Source organism: Sander lucioperca, chromosome 2, assembly GCF_008315115.2.
Source record: "Sander lucioperca isolate FBNREF2018 chromosome 2, SLUC_FBN_1.2, whole genome shotgun sequence".
Lineage (NCBI taxonomy): Eukaryota > Metazoa > Chordata > Actinopteri > Perciformes > Percidae > Sander > Sander lucioperca.
Window position 1 is genome coordinate 32,363,045 of NC_050174.1, and position 12,570 is coordinate 32,375,614.

The following is a 12,570-nucleotide window of genomic DNA, read 5'->3' on the forward strand; positions in this document are numbered from 1 at the left end:
TAAAGCTCCTGTCAACCTGGTTTCAAATTAAATATTTCTCTCACATTAAATATTCATGATTAAATAAGCAACAATCAAGGTATATACGTATATATAGTATACGACTCAAGGAAAAGACATCAGCACATTTTATTTGATTGACAGTAGCATGTCAATATAAGCAACAACCCACTAACTGCCAATAGATTTTGATATAAAGTTGCCTAATTCTGATGAGAATTACATTGGATTACATCTTCTTCCAACAGAGCCCATCCACTTCAAATCAGTAGGAGAGCACAGACAAAAACACACAAAGACACGAAATCTCTCATTAAACAACAAAAAACCTTTGGACCTCATGGCTCACAGTGAGAAGCTGATTGAAAAAATAGGTTTTCGGGTCCTTTAATGATCAATAAAGATCAAATTTGAACAGATACAGGGGTTACGATCTCCCCTTTTATAGGACCATCTGTTATCATATGATTGAAGTTTATGTTGGCAACTGAGCTAATTATATGAGCAAACTCCATACACTAAGGGTGACTGCAAGATGCCAATGAAAGCTTTTGCAAAAGCTAGTAAATGAACGTTGAGTTAAACCTTTTCACATTATTGCTTCCAAGGTCAAGAATGAACTTTCATGCTCAACATCTTGCACGGTTCTTATGGTAGTATGTGATAGAAATGACAAATTTGCCATGGTTCATAAAATCATTAGAGGATGGAGGTGTGAGGATGCAGAACTTGTTGGTAGCACAACTTCATAACTCTAAATACAAAACTGACTGCTGCGACCTGATGTCCTTCCTGGCAGTGTAACACCCAGCCCATTGAGTTAGATGTTATGCGGCTTTTCCACGGTGTGTATCCAAGTATTTACAGAAATTCAAATAAAATGAATAATTCATTTTCAAGACAAAAAATAATTTGGCCACAGCAAAATCTGAACATTTTTCCAGCCATGGATGGTAGGTTTAAATTCACCACATTTCAAAGTGCAACTCGCAAAGCATCTTTGTAACAAAACAGCTGTGCTCAGAGTTTGAGGATGTTACACTGTTTACTAGAGCTTATTCCTGGCTCCTGACGAACATCACAGAAATACGTTTTTGTCAATCAAGTTTTTGTTACAAGTGTCAGGGTGATTCTAGGCCTTACTGACACACAGTTACAGAGGCTAGAATGGAGGTTTATTATTTCCGTCCAAGTCTTACATCTGTAAAATGACTAAAATACACTGCTGTAAACACATCTAGGCCATAGCCACATGTCTCAGCTTACTACAGAAAAAAATGGATTTTATATGAATTTTTTTCTACAGGTATGTCTGTGCGTTTTTCTTAGGTCCATTTGAAAAGTGCAAAGAAAAAAGCCAAAAAAGTGCAAAATAATATAATAATAATAAATAATTTGAATCGTCTCCTTATTGGCTAAAAAGGTAGGAGGGTCTTGTAACATGGAATTGCAACTGGCTCAAGCGGCTGTATATCGCAGGCAACGTGACCCCCATCGAATGGGGAGGCATCATAGTGTTTCCAGCTGTCTATCTCCGCTTCCCGGGAACCGATTGGCTCTTAAGAGGTATCTTTGGATTCCTAAGACTTCAGAGAAAAAACATTATCACCCATATTGAGCGTTAGAAGTCTCGCGTGAGAAGAGAGACCTGATACAAAGTCCGGAAGTGAAATACTGTTTACAGTTTTCCGTTGTAATTCGGTCAGAAACTTCAAGATTGTGAGGCGAACAGCTCATTTTGGATAAAATGGCTTGGATATTCCATTTCCTTCGACTCTAGGCGAGTTATGAAAAAAAGGTTTTTGGGATAATATAACCGACGTGGATAAAGGGAGAATGTCATGTCAGTGTCATGGCAACTTTATTACAGTTGTACAACTGCTATAAATCATCTTATGCTTTGGGTGTGGGCTTAATTGAATATTGAGAGGCTAAGCTTTCAATTGTTGTGTCGCATGACCGTATATTTTGAAGATTTAATGCTTTAAAGTTATAACGAAGTTTATGAGTGGAGGTAACAGCGCCGCCACCGCGATGAAGTGTGCCGTCCACGGTACACTGTTACCTAATTTGGACAATCTTATAACCATGAGGCAGGATAAAATCAGAGAGTGCTACCAGTCAGGTTCAATATCCCAAATAAAAGAATGTTTTTTTAAGGAATGAAAGGAATGGACCAATGACTATAATGATAATAATAAATATATACAGTATATATTTCTTATTGTTCTTGGACTATATCCTGGACCCTAGGTCACTTTAATTTGGCTATGCATTTCATTTCTATGAAAAAACACAATGAGACCAAGAGTCTAGTTCAAACAGCCCACAAATAAAGCCTGTCAGGAACAACTTCAGATACTTGTACTTTGCTTGATTATTTCCATTTTATGTAGCTTTATACTTCTGCTCTACTACATTACGGAGAAAAATATTGTATTTGTTACTCCACACAAAACATATGACCATTTTATTAATAGTGATGGACTGTTATACATTAAACTACCCAACATTATAATAAGTAGTTAAAATTGGCTTCACTTTGACCAGCCACATTAAAATGTTGCTTACAAATTAATGCATCAGTGGTAATAATCCCAAAATACATAAAATAATGGAAAAATATGCATTCCCAGTGATACACCTTTGATATTAGCATATTAAGTTGACAGTTGTTTGGGAAAATGCAGGTCTTAGCTACGGTTGGTAACTTTCATAGAAAATAGCTTTATGTTCTTAGTTTTTTTTATTTGCTTAAACTGTCACTATATTCTGACAGTACAACATAATTAGAATCCGTGGTAATCAAGTTCTGTTACTGTTTTGCCTATTTCTTGCCTTGATTTGAGTGTACTGTTTAGCTGTAAAATGAGAATGTTTCATGTTTCATGTCATTGACACTGCGTTAAAGACTCCTTGGTTGTTTTCCTTCAGGCACAGTGAAAACTTGTAAATGCAATTAGGGGCCAGGGACCCTGATTTTTTTCACAGTCCATCTGTCTCAGTACTGTCAGGATATAGTGACAGTTTCTTGTTCTTTGCTTCTTTTTTTTTTAAGTGTAATAACTCTAGTTTTGGAATAAAGTGGCATTGTAAAAGTGGCATTGTCCATGTTTGCTGAACTCCACATTTCTCTCTGACTCTACTCTGAGCATGTGATTTTGTCTTTCCCTAAAATGACTATAGCAGCTATGATATCATCAAATCTAGATAAGGTGCAACTTCAGCATTATGGTTTATGTACAGTTGTTCATTACCTGCTGGGCTGTCTGCCCATCTGGAAGTCCAAGTGATTACTTTTTATAAAATAAAAAACTGTCTGTATTTGGTCAAAGTGATCTAATGTCCTTCTGAGATTTACATCTAATAATGAAGCTTCTTATACCTGAACAGCAGCATGAGCGCTTGGAGGAAGGTGCGGAAGTTGTTGTGGTGATTGATAGCTGTGTCTTCATTCATCTCAATGTTGCCAAACACCTACAGCAGAGACACAGTGAGGAAAATGGATTTGTACTGTCTTAGCAATGTGCAAATTATGTTTTTCACGTTCAGGCCACAACATTTTAATGGTGAACCAATATATGAATATCATGGCCTCTGTGACCACAGCAGAGCGGCATCACCCACCTGCATCCCAATGATGGCATAAATGAAGAACAGCATAGCAATCAGAAGGCAAACATAAGGCAGGGCCTAAAGGACAGGAAACAGGAAACCAAAACACATTTACTTATTAATATCCACTTTGAATTATTCCAGAAAGAATGTTTGAGTACAATAAAAGAAAAAGACAAATTACCTATTAATAACTCCATTGCTATTTTACACACGCACACACACACACACACACACAGACAGACAGACAGACAGACAGACAGACAGACAGACAGACACTTTGGAACCTTGCTCAATGGCATCTTGGCAGTGCCAGCTAGTCCACACTCCATGCTGGTTGGTCAGGCTGCCGTCCCACAAGTTACTTTATGTAGGTGTGTGAGTGTGTGAAAGTGCACGTCAGTGAGCATGTGATTATGTGTGCGAGCACCTTAAAAGACTGGACGAAGGTCCACAGCAGGATGCGGATGGTGTAGCCCTGTCTCAGCAGCTTGATGAGCCGAGCGGCTCTGAACAGCCTCAGGAAGCTCAGGTTCAGCAGCCTGTCCTGTTAGACACAAATGTGACATCAAGCACTTAGCAACCAAATACCCTTATCACTCACTGATAAACACACCCTTTTCAGGGCTGAATTATTTGAAGTCACTTCAGCTGGTTACTAAATATCACAGTGGTGAGATGCTGACTCCCTCTAACAAGCATGCTTGAGTAAAAACATACAAGGCCCAGGTTTAAAGACATTCAAGATGCATTAAAGATCCAATCACCATACTCAGATAATTGTGGTCATGTTAATAACAAAGTGAACAAAAACTGATTTCACTGTGTTGATGTTTTAGCCATTTATTATTTATTGATGTCTTTAGTCATGTATTGAATGAATCCCCAGTTTGTTTCTGCATTTGTACATTTAGGGAAATATTTATTCATCAGGACTACGATTGTACAGTAATCTGGGTCCCGGGTTAAAGAAGGCATTCTCAACATACCCATCCTGACTCTTTCTTCTACAGCAGGGATCAACAATATACTGTGGAGGAATAAAAGTCTACAGGTTTCCAGGAGCTTAGAAAATCTGAATCGTGTCTCATGTGGGAGTGAATGCGAAAAAGTACACTGATGTTATACCCATATTACAGTAATGTATCTGCAGCTGAAATATCTGGTTGCATCAGAGTTTAACACATTGAACGTGCACTAGGTTCCGGAGTTGTTTTGAGTCTATATTAAAATAATACTGACAGCCCATATGTAAATTGAAAGAGTTTTTGATTGCTGTAATTGTCCTGCCCATACTGGCTGCTTCAGCCATTTCAATGTGAGTGATGGGGGATAAAATCCACAGTCCTCATTATGTGTACAATCTTCCAGTTTTTGCAGTATAAAATTCCTGATTTGTGTTACTACCGCTGCACTATAGCTCAGCAAGGAAACACTGTCCGTGGAAGCAAAAAGAGGGAATTTCACACCAAAAAATGTGAACCTATCCTTTAAGCCCATCACTAAATATGATTGCCAGTCCCACATTCTACACCAGAAGATGTAAATTATCATGCTATGAGCTAAGCTCATTAAAACACACTGTGATGACCCAGTAGAAACAAACCCACTCCTGCTTTGGGCCTTAAAGGGCCATTAATTCAACATTTCAACATCAGAAACACATTGTGTGTGGCTTTGGAGGAGCTTTGTCAAGTCTAAGAAAGTAACCTTCAATTAATATAGGCTACACAAGATATCAGAAAGACATGTTTAAAAGATAGTGGGTGTTTCCAATGCAGTGAGGGTCTGACAAAAGATATTATCAACTTGCATCATGGGAAGTCGAGCACCCACTACACTTCCATAAGTGGAAAAAGCTTGATCCATAATAGTGAATAAAGCACTTTTAGGCATGGAATCTGTAGCATTCATTTTTCTGTTAAGGTGATGGGTTTAGTCATTCAGACATAGGGTTCGGTCATATTTTTTATGGCTCTATTTAGACATGACAGGACAGAGACATGTATGTGTCAATATGTGACACCTGGTGCATCAGAAGCAGCAGTGTCACAGCTGCAAGTCTAAAAAGAAATTGTATGTTCTCTGTTGTCTCACAGGATTCATCAGAGATGAATTTTAAAATGTTTTTGTTAATGAAGGCTTAGTTAATGACCATCAGGAGTCTGAGGGATAATTGCCCCTTGCTTACAAATTGAATCTCCTAATACATTTTCTAATCAACTTAGTAAAACTTAATAATCCATTAGAATTCTGCTGCCTGTTTAATAGAACATAAAATGACAAGACATTGAAGCCGGCTACACATTATCCACACTAAAACTGCTCTGCACTGGCTATGCCATTGTTTTCCTATAGGGACAGCGGTGGAGACAACTCGGAGGAAGAGCTACCCTTGCCGTCGCACACTGCTCGGAATTGCTGCTGAGCGGTGCGCTCAAAGTTCAAATTATTAAATTAAAATCGTTGCCGCGCCCTACCTCGCGGTTTAACCTCTTATCATGTGTTGGCGGCTTAAAGGTTTAGTGCGTAACTTTTTGATATTAATGAACGTCTATTACATTCAAGCCAATGACAAATGAGTTGCTACAAAGCTAATTAAGACTATCAGCTCCACACAACTCTCTCTGTATTTCTCAGCATGGCTATGTTCAGAAGATTGTGACGTCCGGTGACATTCCCGCGCAGAATCCTCCGTGTCCTCCTCGGCTACTAGCAATTGCGTGGGGGAGGGGTAGGGTGCTGTGCGCGACCACTGAATGCTTGTATCATGTGGACGCGCCAACAGTTTTGTTGTCATTACTTAGAATTCCTCATGGCTGGCGACAGAAACTACGCACTATAGCTTTAAGCTGATACTCATTTAAAGGGGTGGTTCAGAATTTTGGACATAGGACCTCATTTCCAAGTTAGCCAGTGTGTTATTTATCAGTGGAGACCGTTTTCAACACTTTTCATCCAGTCCTTCCAGTTGCAGAGTTCGCTGGTGCTAGGCTAGCGCATGTCAACAGTAACTGCTAGCCTGCCATTAAAAACAGTCTTACCCACTCCACAGTACACCTGAGGCAAATAAATTATAGCACCAGACTATCGATGTAAATGTCTGTTGATAGAATAATGTTAAAAATAAAACTACCCTTGCATCTCAATGATCGCATTACATTTTGTAACTAGTGCTTTGCTCCGGTTAGTAGTACTGCACCGAAAAGTAAACAGAGAAGCGCACTCCAGTCGAGACACCTAGTAGTAGCCTAGTACAGTGGTATTGAAGCATTGGATTGGAAACTAAGGACTAGGCCACATGGTGTTTCAGTGTGCATTTAGAAATTGTAAAAATAAATCAAACAGATGGGCACAACAAAGTTTCCACAAATTTCCATTGCAAGATCCAGAAAGGAACCAACTGTGGCTCCAACTGTAAGACTCTACTCAAGTTGCGAATTTGTAGTGATCATTTTAGACCAGACAACTTTGAAAAACCCTGCAATCTAAAGGACCACAAGTCACTGACAATGAATGCGGTTCCATCCATCTTTCCAGATGCACCAACAGCTACTGATGAACAGGTAATACATTTTGGTAGGCTACTCTAGCTAATAAAGCTAGCCCCTTTCATAACGTTAGCCTAGCTGCTACTGATAGATTGAGACTGACAACGTTAGTGGAGATAACGTTACAGTTCAATGCATTGTGGAGAGTGCCAACGTTAGCTCACAGTATAGCTACTCTCTTGGTAGATACCTGGCTGGGCTAACCGCTAACTTTAGGTAATTACTGACAGAAAAGTCATGTAAACCAGCTTTCTTGGTAGCCTAGGTAATATCACTCCGCCGCTGCTGTAGCCTATGCTACCAACTACAGGGAACAAAGTATAACTATTGCAATGCGATGCAAGGCTAGTTTTATTTATAACATTATTCTATCAACAGACATTTACATCAATAGAATGGCGTTGTAATTTATTTGCCTCGGGTGTAATTTGGAGTGGGTACGAGTTTTTAATGGCAGTCTAGCAGTTACTGTTGACTTGCGCTAGCCTAGCACCAGTAAACTCTACAACTGGAAGGACTGGATGAAAAGTGTTGAAAACGGTCTCCACTGATAAATAACACACTGGCTAACTTGGAAATGAGGTCCTATGTCCAAAATTCTGAACCACCCCTTTAATACCGATTCGTTGTATGTAAAGTGTGTTGCTGGATATTTATATTTATATATGATATTTATATTTATAATTTCATTCATGCAGCTGGCTGGGATGTAAGATGAAAATGTAGGGAGGGTCCGGATCTGATGGTTACTGTGGTTCAAGTTGTACAATTTCTCATTTTTTTCCTACCACAAGGGGAAAATATTTTTTTATAGCCTAATCTGACATCAGAAAAATCTCCTTAACAAATTAAAATTGACTCATACACACTTTCTGTTTTACTAGACTGATTTTCTTTTCTTTGTGCATAATACATGATAGTTAAGTGATACATATTATATATATATATATTTATATATATATATATATATATATATATATGTATATAGTATTACAAATACTAAATTGCTGAAGTCCTCACATTTAAAATGACCACAACACTGTATATATTAAATAAAATAGTAGGCAAGCTATGAGCAGAGAATGGCAACAGAAAGTCACTCACCGTAGTCTGGTGATGTTTGGGACCAGGGAATGGCAACACCGGTGATGACATTCAACAAGATGGAAATGTAGAGAGAGAGAGAGAGAGAGAGAGAGAGAGAGAGAGAGAGAGAGAGAGAGAGAGAGAGAAAGAGAGAGAGAGAGAGAAAGAGAGAGAGAGCAAGAGCAAGAGGGAGACAGAAAGCAGAGGAAGATGAGGAGAAAGGACAGAGAGGAAAGAGAACAGAAACAGTCATATTGCACGACATAAACTGATACAGTTCAACAAATACACACATGTAAATCAGTCAAAAGCTACTTCACAATACACACAGGTATACAGGTGACTGCACAGAAAGGAAGTGTCTGGAATGACTAAAGAAACTGTCAAAACAACCAAAAAAAAAGCATAGCAGAGCATAGCTCTGCTGTAAACCTCACATTAGAGCTTACTCTCTGAGGTGGATTTAATGAAGCAATCCTTCCTTAGCTCCTTAGCATCCTTCCTTATCAGCCCTCTGTAAAAAATTGATCATATCAACAAAAGACTGGCTCACAATCCTCCCCTCTTTCCTAGTCTAAAGCTGTCTGGACCGCTGCCATGTGATTGTCTTTGCTGATGTGGCTAGTTAACTTGTTTGCACAAAGCTTGCTGTACAGAATGTCCCTGTCCCAGCTCAATACCATGGCCGCTGTGTTGTATGGATACAATGCATTCAGCCTTGTTGAGGTGAGGGTGGAGTGGGTGGGTACTGGTGCTCTTACATTGATTTCAGTCACCAGGATGTCAGTGATGCTGCCCAACACTGTGACAAAGTCAAACACGTTCCAAGCATCCTTTAAGTAGTTCTGAAAAACAAGAGTTGAAAATCATTAGTTCTTGTATTATTCAGGATATTTAAAGTTGTTTCCTAAATGTTACCCACCAATGGACCAAAAGCAATGATCTTGAGGATACACTCCAGAGAGAAGAGAGTGGTGAAGACTATGTTGAGGTTCTTCAGCATCGCTTCATAAGAGTCTGGAGCTCCATGAAACTGAAAGATAGGGGCAAATGATCACGTTTTCCTTGCTGGCATGTAGGTGTAACACTGTTATAGAAATAGTTTGACTATATCCATGGCAGAGGACAAGATTGACACACTGCAAAAAATTGTGGAGAAACTTGAAAGGACGGCAAAACTCCTAAATGATAAAGCGGAGGACTTCGAGGGCAGAAGCCGGCGCAATAACATCCATGTACTGGGTGTGCCTGAGAGGGAGGAGGGCTCAACCTCAGACCCCTGCTCTTACATGGAGAAGTGGATGGCGGACATTCTGAAAATATCCCTTGCTGTTCAGACACAAACGCAATACTTTGAAGCTAGACAAGAAGGATTTTGGTGTGATGTGTGAACCGGCGATTTTATGTGATCTCGTGATATCACGAGAATCCAGCTGCCGTGCAAGGTAAGCCTCGACATGATAACCTCGATATGAATGTGTGTATAAGTGGGATGAATGCTTCCTGTAGTGTAAAACCCTTTAAGTGGTCGCTAAGACTAGAAAAGCGCAATATATATAAATGCCGTCCATTTACCATTAAAAAAATTGCCTTTACAATTAGTTTTTTGTACGGATGTTACTTTTGGACAGAGCCTGGCTGGCTGTTTCTTCCAGCCTTTGGCTAAGATAACTAGCTGCTGGTGGAAGCTTCATATTTACTGTACAGGCATGAGAGTGGAATACATTTTCTCATCCATCTCTCGGCAAGAAAGGGAATAAGCGTAAGTCTCAAAATGTCCAACTATTCCTTTCCTGAGCTAATGAATTCAGGAATTCATATAACAGTCAAAAAAGCCTAACAAACTATATATATTTTGTATTGTATTATTAATATCCTCTTCAAAAGTTCTTACCTTCATCATGAGTACCACAGTATTGAGAGCAATCATGATCATGATGGAGTACTCAAATGGAGCTGACACCACAAACTTCCACATCCTGTACTGGAAGGACTGCATGTTCTGGGGCATGTAGCGTGTCAGAGGTTTGGCGTTTATGGCAAAGTCAATACAAGCCCTCTGTAACAAAGAAACCACATCTCCACTTCACTGTCTACGGTAATTGAAAGGAACTGCTCTCAAACCTCAGTCTTGGATGAAAGCATATATTTTCTATTGATCATTCAAAATCTACACTTGTGTGAGCAGCTGGCATCTAAAACTAACCATTTTATACCAAAAGAGTACACATTTTCAGTTTTTAATAACTGTGGATAACTAATGTGAACAAACATTTTGGTCCCAGGTGTTTTTATGGTTTAAAAACTGTGGCTCATTAAGTATCAAATGAACATGCAGCTCTTAAAGTTGATAAGCCAGGAACAGACTTAAAGATTACTGAAACCTTGAAAGACTAGACACCCAACCCACACACAACCAATGTTAAGACCACCACGCAGATCTTTTTAGTTACGGAAGCCAAAAAAGGACACATATTACATATACAACAGCTTAAATACAGAGACAACACACTGGGCAATTGGATCACCAAACAACACTCAAAATCCTGCAAGAACATGAATTATTGTGTGTTACTGTACGAAATAGAAAACAGACACTCGTCAGAAAGAGTCAGTAGAGCCTTGCTTATGTATAGTGCAGCCAAGGGTTAGAAGAGAAAGAAAAAGAAATGGAGGGAAAATGCTACATTTACAGTTGATGAGTTTTATGGATGCAACATGAGGGCAACGGTAAACTCTGCACAGCTGGAGAGCTGGAGTAAGGTAAGTATCATGTAAGTTGTGGTTCTTCACTAAAACCTGCTGAAGTGGATTATACAATAACACCTACTCTCTTACTGGAACTTTACAGGAGGATGAGCATTCTTCCAAAATATATTGACTATCGCTCCAAAATCTTGCAAAGATGTTCAATTGGGTTAAGATCTGGTGACTGTGGGCCGCAGGCTATAACTTGTTCATAAAAAGGCTGTGTAAGTGATTCTGACTGTCAACATAACATAAAGCTCAGAGTTGTTCGTTATGTCTCTGCTTTACCTCATTCTTTTCCAAGCTGCACTCAGACAATGCCTTGTCTCCCTGCTCCTGGAAGGTGATGATGATCAGAGCCACAAAGATGTTGACAAAAAAGAAAGGGAAGACCACAAAGTAGACCACATAGAAGATGGACATTTCTATCCGGTAGCCTGGACTAGGACCTGTGTCTTCAAAGGTAGCATCCACAGAGTGCTTCAAAACACTGCGAAGAGAGAACACAACACAAAGCAAGGAGGTGAGCTAGGTGCATACCAAGACCCATACGACCATACTATGTGGTATGCCAGAAAAATATTTAGTATGTCCCAATACATAGTATGTTAATGCATGCCAAAAATACCAGGATGTCCTACTGCATACAGTTGCATTTTGAGAGGGCACAGATGACAGCTCAACTTTAAATTTCGCGCTACGGACTGCTACGGACTGCTACGGATAAATGAGGAGTATCAAAGTTCAAGGTGCAATATTATGATGAAGAAGTATGTCCTAATTGTATGCCTACAGTACTGCATGCAACAGTACGTACTTTGTAGGGGCAGCTGCAGTACGTACTAAAAGTTAAAAGAAAATTGTGAAATTGTATGGAGATATATATACATATATATACTGTATATATATATATATATACTCCCCTCAAAAGTTTGGGATCACTTAGAAATTTCCATTCTACTCCATTACAGACAGAATAACAGCTGAAATCAGTTGCATTGTTTTTTTAATCAGGGCAGCAGTTTTCAGATTACATTATGTGTTTACATAATTGCAAAAGGGTTCTCGACTGTTGTAGAAAGAAGTGGTTGATCTTTAATGCAATATCTACATTGCCCATTATCAGCAACCATTCAACCAATGTTCCAAAGGCATATTCTGTTATCATTTTAAAAGGCTAACTGAGAAAACATTGGAGAACCCTTTTTGCAATTATGTAAGCACATAATGTAATCTGAAAACTGCTGCCCTGGTTAAAAAAACAATGCAACTGATCTCAGCTGGTATTCTGTCTATAATGGAGTGGAATGGAAATTTATAAGTGACCCCAAACTTTTGACCGGTAGTGTATATATATATATATATATATATGTGTGTGTGTATACATACTCAACTAATGAAAAAGATGACACAGCATAAGTTTATTTGCCTTACAGCAGAAACTGACAATTAAAAGTCTTTTGTGAGTGTGTAATAGGCATGAGATTAATATTCAGCATTACAGACATGAAGGCTTATTTTCTCACTAGGCCACAAAAGCCCTCAGGTTATGAGAAGTAACTTGTATATA

At 39.0% G+C, this 12,570-nt stretch overlaps 1 protein-coding gene across 4 annotated transcripts in view; it reads right to left on the reverse strand.

Moving 5' to 3' along the window:
- Positions 1-12,570, reverse strand: part of cacna1ba (calcium channel, voltage-dependent, N type, alpha 1B subunit, a) — a 189,440-nt gene that overhangs the window by 48,287 nt on the left and 128,583 nt on the right. For all 4 annotated transcript variants that reach the window (XM_035996446.1, XM_035996445.1, XM_031300885.2 and 1 more), the window contains exons 30-37: positions 11,289-11,490; positions 10,147-10,311; positions 9,175-9,285; positions 9,014-9,097; positions 8,271-8,276; positions 4,046-4,162; positions 3,628-3,693; positions 3,386-3,477 (exon numbers count right to left, since the gene is read on the reverse strand). In XM_035996446.1, the coding sequence (XP_035852339.1) occupies positions 3,386-3,477; positions 3,628-3,693; positions 4,046-4,162; positions 8,271-8,276; positions 9,014-9,097; positions 9,175-9,285; positions 10,147-10,311; positions 11,289-11,490 (843 nt within the window). The remainder of the gene's footprint in view (positions 1-3,385; positions 3,478-3,627; positions 3,694-4,045; positions 4,163-8,270; positions 8,277-9,013; positions 9,098-9,174; positions 9,286-10,146; positions 10,312-11,288; positions 11,491-12,570) is intronic.